This window comes from Melanostigma gelatinosum (genome assembly GCF_949748355.1).
Source record: "Melanostigma gelatinosum genome assembly, chromosome: 19".
NCBI classification, from domain to species: Eukaryota; Metazoa; Chordata; class Actinopteri; order Perciformes; family Zoarcidae; genus Melanostigma; species Melanostigma gelatinosum.
This window is the reverse complement of record NC_136652.1, coordinates 13,378,564-13,392,656: the sequence shown is the minus strand read 5'-3', so window position 1 is coordinate 13,392,656 and position 14,093 is coordinate 13,378,564. Positions and strand designations below refer to the sequence as shown.

At 42.0% G+C, this 14,093-nt stretch overlaps 1 protein-coding gene across 2 annotated transcripts; it reads right to left on the bottom strand.

Moving 5' to 3' along the window:
• Nucleotides 1-236: 236 nt before the first annotated feature.
• Nucleotides 237-6,473, bottom strand: nr2e1 (nuclear receptor subfamily 2, group E, member 1; the record flags this gene model as incomplete). Of its 2 annotated transcripts, none has more annotated exons than XM_079290516.1 (9): nt 237-399; nt 662-767; nt 981-1,130; nt 1,244-1,340; nt 1,650-1,796; nt 2,252-2,487; nt 2,876-2,963; nt 3,672-3,817; nt 6,416-6,473. In XM_079290516.1, 9 exons carry the CDS (start codon nt 6,471-6,473, stop codon nt 237-239), a joined length of 1,191 nt encoding a protein of 396 aa, XP_079146642.1. The 2 variants fall into 2 exon arrangements, with proteins under 2 accessions (XP_079146642.1, XP_079146643.1); XM_079290517.1 differs by having other exon boundaries at nt 6,449-6,473.
• Between the last annotated feature and the right edge of the window lie 7,620 nt (nt 6,474-14,093).

The window sequence follows — 14,093 nt, the reverse complement described above, 5'->3', positions numbered from 1 at the left end:
CATTCTAATGAAAGTTACAGGCTATTCTTTAACTAGAGCAACTGGCTACTTGGTGAATTCCGGCTGTGTTGCAGTCGGAGCCTATAGGCCTCAATAGGCTACTTTAAGACAGCCTAATAGATTGTGTGCTCAGCAATAACTCAACCCACGGTTACACCTGCCATGATTTGACGTTCTGTCGACTGCTGTGTGGGTCTCTGGGCCTTCAGCTCAAGTCTTTTCCAGGTGGCGAGAATTCATATGTCGCTGGACTTGTACATGTCGGAGAGGAGCCTGGTGATGGGAACGTTGCCAATGGTCTTCTTGAAGAACACCTCCTCTATGGTGGACGGACCCACCGAGCGGAGCGCCGGCAGGAGCAGGAGCAGCTTTCCGAAGCGACACGGCTGAGTCGGGTATCTGAAACACATTACTGGGGTCAAGAACAGCGCCTCTCTCCGGTTCTATAAGCAGAGATTAAGCCGATCCAATTAACGCACACCTGTGATACAAATGGCTGCTAATTAAAAACGAGGTTCAGCCATCGCACCTGTTTACAATTACAGTGGCTTATTGCCTTATTCACTTCATAATGACTCTGGCTGCTAACACTTGCAGGAGGCGGTTCAACACATAGGCCTGAAATATGACAGATAGAGATTGATTGATTGATTGATTTTACCTGGTGTGTATGTAACTGTTGAGAGTGAGCTGTGCCTCGTCTTGTAGTGCAGCAATGGCGCTGGCGTTGCGGAAACTTCTTAACTCTGTGTTGCCATGGGTCGGAACTATAAGACAGAGGAAGGGTTTTAGCTGTCAAAAAGGTGTTTCATTACACGAATAGTGACATGCATTGATTGCTAAAATAACTTTTGCTCTAATTCCTCTTCCCTCTCCAGAGTTGAGTTTAGGCAGCAGAGGCTTCAGGGCATTTCAGTGGCAATAACAACTTCCAGTAAATGAGAAAATGGTCAAATACCCATTAAGTCAACAGCACTCACCGGCTTTAAATGTCACGATACATTTCAAACAGGCGAACTCTGTTGCATCGAGACGCATCTGTCTGAATCTGGTTACCACCTCTTGAAGTGCTTGTATCTCAGATATGATCTTATTCATCCGCTGAGACTCTGTGTTTTCGGTGTTCATTCCTGCGAATAAATATGGAGACAATGCCAATATGCAGGACAACATAATATGCAGTCAGTGAGACCTGTCAGTGATCTGTAGTCGGATAAGCTTTCTCGTGCCTTGATAAGCTTACCTGAAACGGCAAGCAGAGTAGTAGAGTCCACCGGAATGGCCCATTGCGCGATACCCAGAACAAACAATTCCCTCCAAGCGTCCTCCAACAGAATCAGCTGCAGAGAGGAATAGTTGTGTTAAACTGCACACCACAATGAAGACATTGATTATAGATTTCAAGCCTTTTTTTTAATCTTATAAGGCACCAATGCAGTAGTAACGTGTGCGTAATGATGGGTATTTATTTATGTTGCGCATAGGATAGTTCGTTTAATCATTTGACGTAAAATATTACATATGAAATTGAATCAAATCAAAATATCTTAAATGTCAGTTGGGGACCGAATCGACTCCTGACAGTTTTTTCTTGGCTGTGGCTGGTGTTAAAAGGCCCCACGGATTAATATGTGGGCTCCAAAGCGTACCTGGTCAGATAAGGGGAGAGTGGAGAATGCGGGAACACTCTTTGCCCACTTGATGCTCATGAAAAGGAGGCGCGCCGCTGACTCGCACACAGACTCCGTCGCCACCTCGTAGAGGTACAGGGGGGTGCCGCTGACTTCATGGGGATACTGGAGGAAAAAGAGATTGTCACCATCATCAGTTTATGTTTGAATGAAACAAAGTTTACCGAGTGGTGAACAACAAAGGTCAAATTCCAAGCCCCAGCATCTGGTTTTATAATCATTAGTGTTACTTGTGGTGGATTTACAGCACTAAATAAGCGGATTTGCTGCTAAATCAGGACAAGAATTTCAACTTCTAACCCTGACGGAGAAAACTGTAATCCTACAATAACCTTTTGGAAGGCTACAATACAAATATCCACGGAGTATCAAACAATATTAAAGGAATTGTATATTCCGATAATTCAAAACATTACATGAAATGCTATACATGTCAAGTGAAAACTAAAGAAAGCACAGGTGTATTGGTACACTGCAACTAACTATTTGGAGGGAGAAAACTACTTATAACGTATAGCGATGTACAACTGGAAGGAAAGAAAAAAACGTACAAAATATACCTTCGGGGTGGGCTGTGCCAGACCCACGATGGCTTGTCTTTCCGGTGTGGTGGCTACTCCGCTCATCTCCAGGTTGTGAGGCTCCAGTTGCGTGACCGTGGTGAAGAAGGGAGGGCCGGCCAGAGAGGATCCCGGGAAATGGGTCGATGATCCGTTCACCTCTTTGTGCCCTCGGAAATATAGGGCGACTTGTTTGCGGATGGTGGACGTCCGGGGACCCCTCTCGTGTTGAACGGCTGTGAAACGGGACAGCGAGGACACAACGTGACGGAATGACCTCTGCTGGAGTGAATGGCTTGTTTGAATTTTATATTTCATATATATATTCAAAAACTACAGTGACGAGTGTATTTTATTGAACTAAATATGTGTTCCTGAAATTAGGGAGTCAAATTGCATGTTTTGTTTGCTTGAAAGATGTAATATATCAATACTCCCACAGAGTGTAATAACGTTTAAAACAAGATAACAAGATAAGGTAGCCTAATTATCAAAATGGTACTTATCTTCAGCCTTCATAAACAGCATTAATACACTTTTCCATGCGTGTTGCCCAACTCCAAACCAACTGCCACTGCATTGCGTGTCAATGGCCAAAGTGATAATTCAATTACACCCATTTACCGTCTTTATTCATGTTCACATCGAGACACTTTTTCAAACGGCACGCTCGGCACTGGTTTCTGTGAGTTTTGTCCACGGGACAGCCACCCTGAGAGAGAAATGGAGAAATATCCATCAGTTGGATTTCTCTCATCTTGCACGACCGAAGGCTTCTTGCTATTATCTTCCTGGGAGGCCAATCTCCAGGTGAGAGATCGAGCTATTATCTACCTGCTCCCCTGCGGCTGCAGTGCGGCCTCATCCCGGAGGATAAGTACTCTATCCCGCCCTCTGCTGCCTAAATCCTCGCCTTCGAGTCATCACATTAGATTGGATTACATCTGTTATATTATAGCAGTGCGATGTTTAGCCCAATACTTAATGGTCCAGGCATGACACAATTAGGCTCATCAAATGAGACTTAATACGGCACCAGAAGGGAAAAGCAAATAGAATATGCGCGTAAAATACGCATTCCGTGCGTAAAGCTCGTATCATGGTTTTTTTGGATGAGGACCAGGAACGTCGAGTCACTTAAATCCTGCTTCTGATAACAGGGATAATACAATTATATATTGGTGCAAGTGCAGTGGATGTAGATTACTGACAAAATATCACTGAGTGAATTATAGGCATAGATCACGACAATTTCCTGATAGCTTCCATCTCTGCAACTTGCTTGATTCTCCCCAAACTATTGCATAAAAATGTACGAACTTATAAAGTTTGCACCTTTGTCGCACATAGGTGGAAAGGAGGATAACGCAGCCTATAGGACATAAATTAGCATATATAAGAAATAAGGAGGAGGTCTCACCTGAGAGCCAGATTTACAGACGTACGTCCTGTTTCTGCGGATGCTCCTCTTGAAGAATCCCGAGCAGCCGTCACAGGCGTAAACACCATAGTGTTTCCCCGAGCTGCGGTCTCCGCACACTTTGCATGGGATGTCCAGAATCCGACCTGAGAAAGGCCCAAATTTAAATAAGACACCATACCCTGAATAATACCTGGGCTAAATTGAAATGAATAAAATGTCATGTCAAATTGTGACTATTGCTTATAGGGAATATTGAACATCTGGATAAATTGCAAGAACAATTTCTAAAGTTGATACAAAACTTGAGACGGTGGTTGCTTTACTGAGTTTTGGAGTCGAGTTCTGTAGTTCAGTAAAGTGAGACCAGCTGCTTAAATTGGCCCTGTGGACGTACAGTAATCCCAAAAATGAACTCGTTTTAGACATTTCACTGTGGAGCTATGGACAAATCGCCCTACAAATTACTTTTTTTTGTCTGACACGCACACACACACACACTGGACAGCGCCCCGGACTTCGGCCGAGCATGGGAATTCACGGCGCACATTTCAAGAATAAAGTCCGGTGGGAAGCGTCATATCTGAGCTCTGTAAAACAATGGCCCGAGGGCGCACAATGGAGACATTAGGGGAAAGTGTTAACTTAATGATTTTCCCCCATTGAACCTCGTCTGACTGCCTGGATCTCGACAAGCTGCCAACTCCCCTTCATAATGGGACTCGACAGCTGCTTTATTCCGCAGGTCTATAGGCCCCAGGATTAGGGAGTGACACTGCACCATGAGAATAATGCGCACCAACTCGTTTCACCAACTCAAATGAAGTGTATGTAAATCGACCCCGGTGCAGATGAAAAAATGTGATTTTTTTGTGTGAAGATTTTGTATTCAAATCTATTAAAAAGAAGTATATTTGTATGCAAATGAGAGTCTTTTTTTATTCTGGAGGGAAAAGCCGTCTATGTAATTACACTGACGTTTTGCCACCTGCTCATTGATTCACCAGTGACCCGTCAAAAAGGGTAGCATGGGAATAACTACTGAGCAGCAAAAACAATGACTTCAGGAGGAGAGTTATAGGGCTTCAATTGCCCGATTATTAAGAATCAGAAGGCCATGTTGGCTATTTAAACTGTTGGCCACAGCCGTGTAATTACAATAAGATATAGAGAACCTACTTTTTATGTAGCATTTATGCCTCGAAAGAGTTTATTTGGCATGTTAAAAGTCATCTTTTCATAACGGGAGTAATTTTAAAAAACCAACTGCGGTAGGCTTGAATAAGTTATATCCCCACTTGTAGTTGTCGATAGGCCATAATTGTTTTTAAATTAATGGTAAAAATGTTGACCATTGGAGTACATTTCAGATTAACAGATATTTAATGAACCAAAACTCAGCAAGTCAAGTTAATTTGCGCACCCCTAAATACAAGTTTTAAACGTACTTAAACTGAAGATGAATGAACGTGGCCAAAATGTAAACTCAAAAGATTTTCTTTTATTTAAAATGTAGATTGCTGAGAGTCAATTAAATAAAATGGCGCATAATTTTGTTGTGAAGGGGGGAAATGTATTTAATTTCCCGCTGTGGGGGTCCAATTCGTCTCCATTGTGTTGCGTAATTGCTAGACGATATATGGCATATTCTATTAACGTAATCACCATCATGGCCAAAAGAACTGGAAATAAAGTTTGAAGGAAATGTTTTTACTGACCACCCATAATGTGGGTGAGAAATGAGGTAACAGTGGTTGTAATGTTGCAGTTTTCTTTGTTTTATTCTAATTTTAAACATTTTGGTTATTACCAGGACAATCTGAACACATGTAACCACTTGCAGGATAAAGAGCACAGAAGCAACAGTTTGACGTGAATAACACGTGTGAACAAGGTAAACGATACTGAAAGAGACACACAGGCAAATGTAAAATCTATAGAAATGTCCTATCTTTTGAAACACAAAAATAATCGACACTTTAGGCTTATAGCTAACTGCGATTTAATGTTAGATTTATTGTGAGGCCTAACAGAGACTGCGAAGGTTAAGAAAACAAATCCAATTTAATGTCAAACCTTAAACCACTCGAACATCTTCAATACCACAAGAAAAATACTCAACAATTGTATTCAAATCCACTGAACGCATTTGTGATTAATATATAAATACGGTTTTTTACAGTAGCCTATACAGAAATGCACGGTAGCAGACAGATAAGCGCTGTTGATGAATTTGTATAAATTAGCAAACCAGCAATGCAGTAAGAGAATAATCTACAGGCTTTAAAATATTATCAGTGATTAAATATCTCGCTTTTTATACTCTTGCATAGAAGTTGCTCAATTAGGTTACAGGCAACAAGTGGCATCTCGGAGCATGGCTATTATTTATTTTCCTTCTGAAAACTTGGTCAACTTCACAAAAAGTATGTTTCAAACTTAAGGGATGACAAACTGAGACCGCGTTAATTGTCAGTCATGGACACAAAGTTTACGCAGCCAACTGTGTGTGTGCTCGGGAAAAGAAACAGCTATTCCCCACGGATCACTACTCACATTTCTGCAAGACCGTGAGGAGCGAGCCGACTTAATTATTGTAGTGAAGCTCGAGTGCGTGCAGTCAGTGTGCAGCATTCTTTATGTTCGTGTTTTACATGTCAGAGAGAGGTCCATTATAGACCACTTGTTCGAACACACCGGGCTACTCAATATTCTCCAGGAGCATCAGGAAGGAGAACACTTACTTGATTTGACATTCAGAATATCCAGACAGCCACTTGTTGAGCCAGCGGGTTTGCTCATCGTGGACACTCGACTTAATAACAAAGTTGAGAATGAAAAATGTTCCTCTTTCTCTTCTTGTTCTTGCTGACAAAAACAATCAAACTCGTGAGACGCAACACTTTCCTTGACGTCTTTACCGGCGGCGATGAGATCGGCAAGTCAATGTCCCGAATTGCCCAACTTGACAAAGTAGATCGCCGATCGCCGAGTCCAAATTAAGACACACAATTGCACATTGTATCAGACAATCTTCGCCTCCGATGTGCAGGGTCCCTGTAGGCTACGGAAGGAGAACCGGACTGTAGCGATCGGTTAACGGCGACAGCAGCCCTCCAGCTCTGGGAGCAACAGCCGGTGCATAAAGTTGGAGTTGTAAAAACGCAGCCTAGCGCGCTTCCGACGGTGCCAACCCGATGTGAAAAAAATATTTTTGGCTATTCTGACAGGTGCAAGCTTGTTAAAACCAGGACACGGTGTGACTTTGTGCTACGAGATCCTCAAATAAGCCTCGGTAATATTTATGAGAAGTGTCAGGGGGAGGCTGGAGGGTGGAGATCTCCACTTCCTTCATCCACTTGGCTTTCTACTCCAAACTCCAGCCTGACGTCACTGGCGTGTGAGCGAGTGTGTCTGTGTATGTGTGAGTGATCGTGTGAATATGCTTGCAAGTATATGTGCAGTGCCTTGCTCATGGATCAAAAGGCAATGCAAGCAAAACAACACGTGTTGCACGCACATTTTCTGCTACATTTAGATTTGTTTTCGTTCCAGATTCATTTATTTAGGGGGCACGTCTCCCAATAACCAACTCAAAAGACTTGAGCATTAATAATGGCAATAGAAACCGTATCTAAAAACACGATTCTAAATATCACATTATGCATCGCATATTCGAAATAAAACAACAAATTGAGCTGAATTGAAGACGTTGCTTCAGACAAGTTGCAGTTATGACCATAAAGAATATCAGGAATGCTGAGTTATATTGTTTGATTACTAAGAGGCTACTGGGTGGGGTGGTTATGGGGCTCAGGCATAGAAAAAAGTGTCAGTGCTCCTCATTTCCTTCAGAAGTGTGTCTGGTTACACATGCAGTCCTTAAGATTGGTGGATAAGTGCTTGGGAATGTGTTGGCCCACTATAGACACTGATCAGTCACAACTGTCAAATAGCTGAGGAAGAAATTGTTTTTCTTTTGGCTACATTCATGATTAATTGAATATTTGTTGTTGTAACATATTGCTACATATAACTGCGAAAGAATACTTTTCAATTTTAATTTTCTAAGGTTGTTGCATGTCAGCAATTTGTCTTTCCTTTTGTCAATGTGTTAATTTGAAGCTCATTTCGAGCTTCACCAATCACAGTGTTTTTCAACCTGCTGCACGTGTTAAACCTGAGGCTCCTGTGATGTAATGACACATAAAAAGCTTTTTTTTGCACAACAGATGCAATTTACTCAATATAAATAAAAAAAACAGTCTGTACATCCAAACAGAAAATGCACTCTCTCTTCTGCATTTTAAACATTATGGCAACATTATGAAAACGTTAACTAAAATACATATACTGTATATATATACACATATATACATTCATAAATAAATACCTTTAGAAGTGACGACACAACAACAATCATGATAACCTCTTACTTATAAAGATAGTAAGTGAATTTCAGTTCTAACATCATCACTCTTAATATTTTACTTATTGTTTGTCCATTTGACTTCTCTCCTGCATTTACTGGAGACCTATGCTGTTGTTTGAACACTCTTCACACTTTGGCCACCAAAAAGATAACAGAAGTGTACAAAAACACAACATCTTGTGCAGAAAAAAAAATCACTTTGATAATAAACAATATTATAATATTACTAATAAACAGCAGTAATAAAATAAATAATTCCGAATCTCTTTTGTAATGATGCCTTCTCATCAAGCAATCAATTCACTGTCTCCAGGAAAATGGTAACAGTTACTGATGGTGCACACCTCCCATACCCGTGCCCGGCGGTCCGGTGGGTCGGGGGCCGGGCCCGGGCATGCAGGGCCCCGCTCACTGACACCCTGACCTTGACAGCTTGCTGTGCTTTCGCCGGGTAACTCCAGAAATCCATATTCTGCTTTTAATTGTGTTCATTCCCACGGTACACTAAAGGCCATATGGACTCACAAAGTGTCGATTTAAGCGGACAGGGGCGAGGCGGAGAGGCGTAGTTAATTGCAATCAGCTATTGTTGTGTCTTTCAGCCTTCCCTTGAGCTGAACAGCCGAGGCTGGAGACTAACAAGCCTGAGGAGAAATCTCTATAATATTCCTTTGATTTCCCTGCAGGGATCCACAGAAAGCCTCGTCCTCCATTGGAAGTTTGCGGCCACATATCGTGTTTTTATACCTTTTATAAATAGTCCACACAATAAAGGCTTCAATACACCTTTATTATGGGGACAGAAAAAAAAGCAAGCTGGTGAAAGTGTATTGGCCGAAACGTTGTTAATAAATAGAAAGCAAGTGGAGAGGAGTGTGTTGTTCCAAAGTGACCATTTTCCGGATTTAAGGATTATTTATTAACGACCACTTCTTTTGTTGGTAATTAATTTAAGAAATCAAACACTACACGCGACAAAAGGCAGAATCAACGTGTCTTACATTTTAGCACTGGCAATCGTATGTACAGTCTCACAGATCAATAACATTTCTAGTTATTTCTAAGTGTGTGCGCATGTGTGTGGGTGGCTGCTGGGGTGGGGTGAATGTGTGACATAATCTCCTTAACTCGTCCTAATCCTCCTCATTCACTGATAGCCTTTACACAAATATAACCAACATCATGGTTGCCGGGGTTGCCTTCTTTCACTTTTTTTGTATGAGTGACTCTCTTCTCCTCCAACAGTCAATGAAATGACGTGAACAAAGGGGCCAGTGGATTGTGTATCTGTTTTTTTTTTTGGGGAGCTCAGCATCAGTATGCAGATACTTGACATGCTATGGGATAGACTTAAACAACGAGAAACGAGTGAGAGTCCAACAAGTCACTCCAAAACAATACGTGGGCTCTAAATGTCTCGACATCCGTTGTGGTCTTTGAACAATGAGAAACACCTGTAGAAACACAACAGCGTGTTGCTCACCTTTTGCTCCTTATTTTTCCAACTCGGGCTGACATTGTAATGATGTGAAAATTATAATAATAACAAAAGCACTCGTCCATTATGATAAACACCAGTTTTGCTATTTACAGCATACAATCTTGTTGTTCCTCTACATGGTCTCCGAGTTTAACCATCTTTTTATGCACTGCTATCAGGCCCCTAACCGATCAGGCGTAAACCAATTGGATTTAGTGAGAAGTCACTAAGCGCCATAGAGCAAATAATGGGGAGAATTCAAGGCGACCAAAGACCCACGCAGCCATGCGTCCTTTAAATCTGACCGGGGAGATCATAGTCAGTCATTTCATAGCCCACAGACCGCTGCTGCTCAGGAGGCGATTGTCTTCAGAATCATTCCGTCAGCTGTTTTGATGACAGATACAAAACATGTGAGTGGGCACAGTCTTGTTCAACGAAAAAGGAACAGAAAACCTTCTCCAACATAATATGAACACTTGATGATCTTAAAATATGATTAGACTTTCCAAATAAGTGGAAGATAGGCAGCCTGATTTCAGCACCACGGACAGTTCTGCAACAGGAGTCATTGCAGGTTACCTGTCCGTGTGCTTATTCAAAATGTTATTCAAAGATATTCAGTGAAGATGCAGTTCAAATTGTATTATGTTTATATGAGTTCAAATGTAAAATCATTGTACTTTAATCAATCCATCTTTGCCTCATGCAGTCAGTGTTGCAGAGCTGATAGATAGATGAGCCGTCATTATTTCTCCCTCAGGAGAAATGTGTCTTGGGTGTGATCTTGACTTAGTCTCCTAATCCAGTAATCGCTCTTTTGGTGACTGCTCTCCCATGCAACATAATAAGCCTTTAACTACATAAGAATAATCAAAACTCTCCTCAATTGGAGCCTTTACTTGGACGCTAAATCATGAACATATATCAGACATTTGTTGGACAAGGAAACAAAGTAAACTACTGGCTTTCAGATGGAACCTTTTCAACCTTCAAAGGTCCGTGAGTCATAAGCAGCAGTCACACCTGATGATAACACAGATGTCTGATTACATGTTTTTACTGATGAATGGCCTTTCATTGTTTTAGTTCTGGTGGCCTGTGGTGGTATAACTATACGTTCTTACTCAATTCTTCCAGTTCAAACATTTCATGGCTCTTCTCAAATTTAAGGAAGTGCGGCTCATTTAGATTATTTAAATTCTGATGTATTCTTAATGAGTTTGAGGTTTGGACTATTGGTTGTTAAACAACAAGCATTGTGAAGTGTGGGCTTCGTGCACTTTTCACTATGTTCAGATTTTTTTACAAAACCAAAAATGAATCAGCTAACAAATCAAGAAAACAATTGATCTATAATGACAATAATCATGCGCTGAAATCCAAAATACATAGCCCCCCCCCCCTTCAAGCAGCTACAGCTGCAATTTGAATGCAAGAGGTATAATAATCTAATGGTGTGATATATAACAATACAAATCTCACATTTTTCTGAACGGAGTACTTTTACTTTTGATACTTTAAGTTGATTCTCCTGGTTATACTTTCACACTTCACTTATCATTTTGAATGCATGACTTTTAATGGAGTATTTTTACTGTGTGATTTTATACTTTTACTTCAATAAAAGATTGGGAAACTTCTCCCACCGCTGCTGGTGGCCCAGAGGCTGTTGAATGCCATACAGGAGTTTACAGAGGTGTCAGATGTTCTTAGTAATCCCAGTGCACCCAGTGAGGAGAGATCCCAGTCCCTCAGGAACACCACAGTGACTTTCCCCCAGTCCCACCATCTCCTCCACTGGTGAGTAATCTACGCCCACCTCTGCACGCACACATGCAAACTCGGGCACATGTACACACACACACACACACACACACCAAGGCCTCTCCGTGGAAGAGTCCCACCAATAAAACACAGACCCAGAACCCAATCCCAGAAACCCACAAGTCGGTGCGGTGCAGTTGGACGCTCTGACAAATCTATTTGGGGCAAATTGTCAGTGAGAAACTTCCGCTCGAACTGCCGTGGACAAAACTGGCTGTTGGGGAGAGCAAATCCCGCTGCATGAGGGTGGGGGACAATGGGGGGCAAATGTGTTGATGTGCGGCCGGTGGCTGGGGAGGGACAATGGACGGATTAGTCAGTCCTCTGGCTGACTGATTTGAGATGGCTCCTCTCAGCCTCTCACTGTGGGGAGTCCCATTGTCCCGCTTCTGATTCCCACTTCTCACAAACTCCAAACAAAAGTCAATCTCTTTCTCAAGGGGTGGGGGAATATCGACCGGTACTGGGGAAAGTGACTCAAAAACTTATTTGCAAGGGATGGCTGACTCTCTAACTCCTCTTCCACTTTTTAATGTGTTTCCCCCTCTTCTCTGCCATCATCCTCCTCATTTGCAGTCTTTGATTCCCGGTGGTGGTGGCGGATAGTGGGGTGTTGAATGATCCCGGTTTTTCAGACTCGAGTGGGACTGGGGCACCTGTTGGAGGCTTAGAGGCGGCTTTGCGGCCGGGATCATTAATATTAAAATATACAGAGATGCCATCACGGGCTGGTCTGAAATCGGTCTGATGTCGCCCTTGGGTTCCCTCTGGATGGACCTCTGCTTTCAGTCACTCGTGAAGAGCCTTCTTTTCTTTTTTTTCTGTCTTCTCTTTTTCTTTTTCCCTCCCTGAAAAGGCTCATTAACAAATTATGACAGCTGAGTAGAGGGGCTTAGTCTGTTCACACTGCAAAGACAAACTTGTGAGAGCCAAGGAGCCCGCAATGTGATCAATGTATCTACAGTTCATTTAATATTCTGCCTGCAAGCGGTGTGTGAAAATGCCAGAGTTGAAAAAAACAGGTTTCATTCTTGCAGAGGTGACTATGTTGACTAGATTTGTGGGTGAAATGTGTGTAAGGTAACGAAAGCTTTCATTCTCATTGACAATGAAGTTGACGAAAACAACATTTATATTTAGGCGTCAGGTTATGTATGGAGTGAGGTGACACTTACTTGGGCTATTAATCCATTATTTGATGTAAATTGATGTCTATCTTCTTTGCACTGGTGGAGTTTGAGTTTTAAGACTACAGGTCAATTTCATGGTCCATGTTTTATGTCTCTTCTTGGCAATCCTCTTGAATGTTGTTTCCATCACACCGTCCAATAATGATGATAATATTTCACAACAACTGTTGGTACAACTTAAACAACAAGGGGTTAATCTACAGTGTAAAACAAGGTAAACAATGGGTAAACCTAAGAACAGCGTACGATAAAGCAAATACAACACATTGTAATGTTACTTCATTCAAACTTATTCATACTTGTCTACATATGCATGCACATAATGACATTATTTATACATGTTCAGTAGAAGATGGACACTCTTGTTTTGAATATTAATGTTGGAGTAACTTCAAAACTCTAACCCGATCACGTCTCACATCTTAAAGAACAGGCAATTTATCACTTTCTTCCTTTGTTGTATGAGATATTTTAAGAACATGAATACCTCACATTCATCAACTGTATCTATTGTTTAAAGCACACCCTTTGTGACACCATTGATCAGTGTAAAACCTAAAACTCTGCATAGTCAAAGGTCAAACATCCAAGTGGAAATAAGCAAATAAATCATTTTTGATTGGCGGGGTACGTGAACAGTTTGCTGCCTGTCAGTGGCGCAAAAAAAGAGAGTTTCATGTATCTGTGCCTTCCATGCACACACAGTTTCTAAATGTCTTTAAAAAGCAGCAGCAGTGTGAACAGCGGTCTCGGCCGTCAGACAGATTAACCACAGAATGGCTGCCGTCAGCAGCACTTCACCTGGAGTCACTCTGACGGTCCTTCTGCTGTTTATCCTGCTCTGTTCAGCAGTCAGTCTTGCTCTTGCCCTGCTTCCACTGATGTTATCCCGCCGGCTCCACGGGTCAGGTTCAACGGTCACAGTCTGGGGGTCACAGTTTCCACTCGTCATTAACCCTCCGGGACCCCGCAGCACAGGAGCTGTCATCAGGAGGCTCACACTCACCTCATAGGTCTGAATACACACCCAGACCCGGGACTGGTGGTGCACAGAAAGAATCAGGGCATGTGACCTTCCCTGCTTTCAGACTGGGGCGTATAATGTGTGTGATGAGGCTCTTTGGAGAGCAGATCTAGGTCAGTGGACAAGTGTGTGTCAGGTGACATGATGAGAATATTGATGAGCATGTGGTATTTGTAGGTTGGTGACGGATATACTTTGTATATCGTCCCTGATGGCGGATGATTGGCACGGTAGGATTTGTGGTCATTTGTGGCCAATATTGGACGATTTCGCTGTGATTGTGCTGTAAGATGTTTTCAGTGTGAAGTCAAGGAAGATTAGTTTACATATAATGTGAGGCTGATAGCGTATACATTCAAATTCACTCTAAAGTGTAATGGATAACAATGGAAGAAGATCTAATTGTAGAAGTGTGTCGGAAACTGAAATTATGGGAAGGAAAATGTTAAATTCCAGCACACTGTCAGCG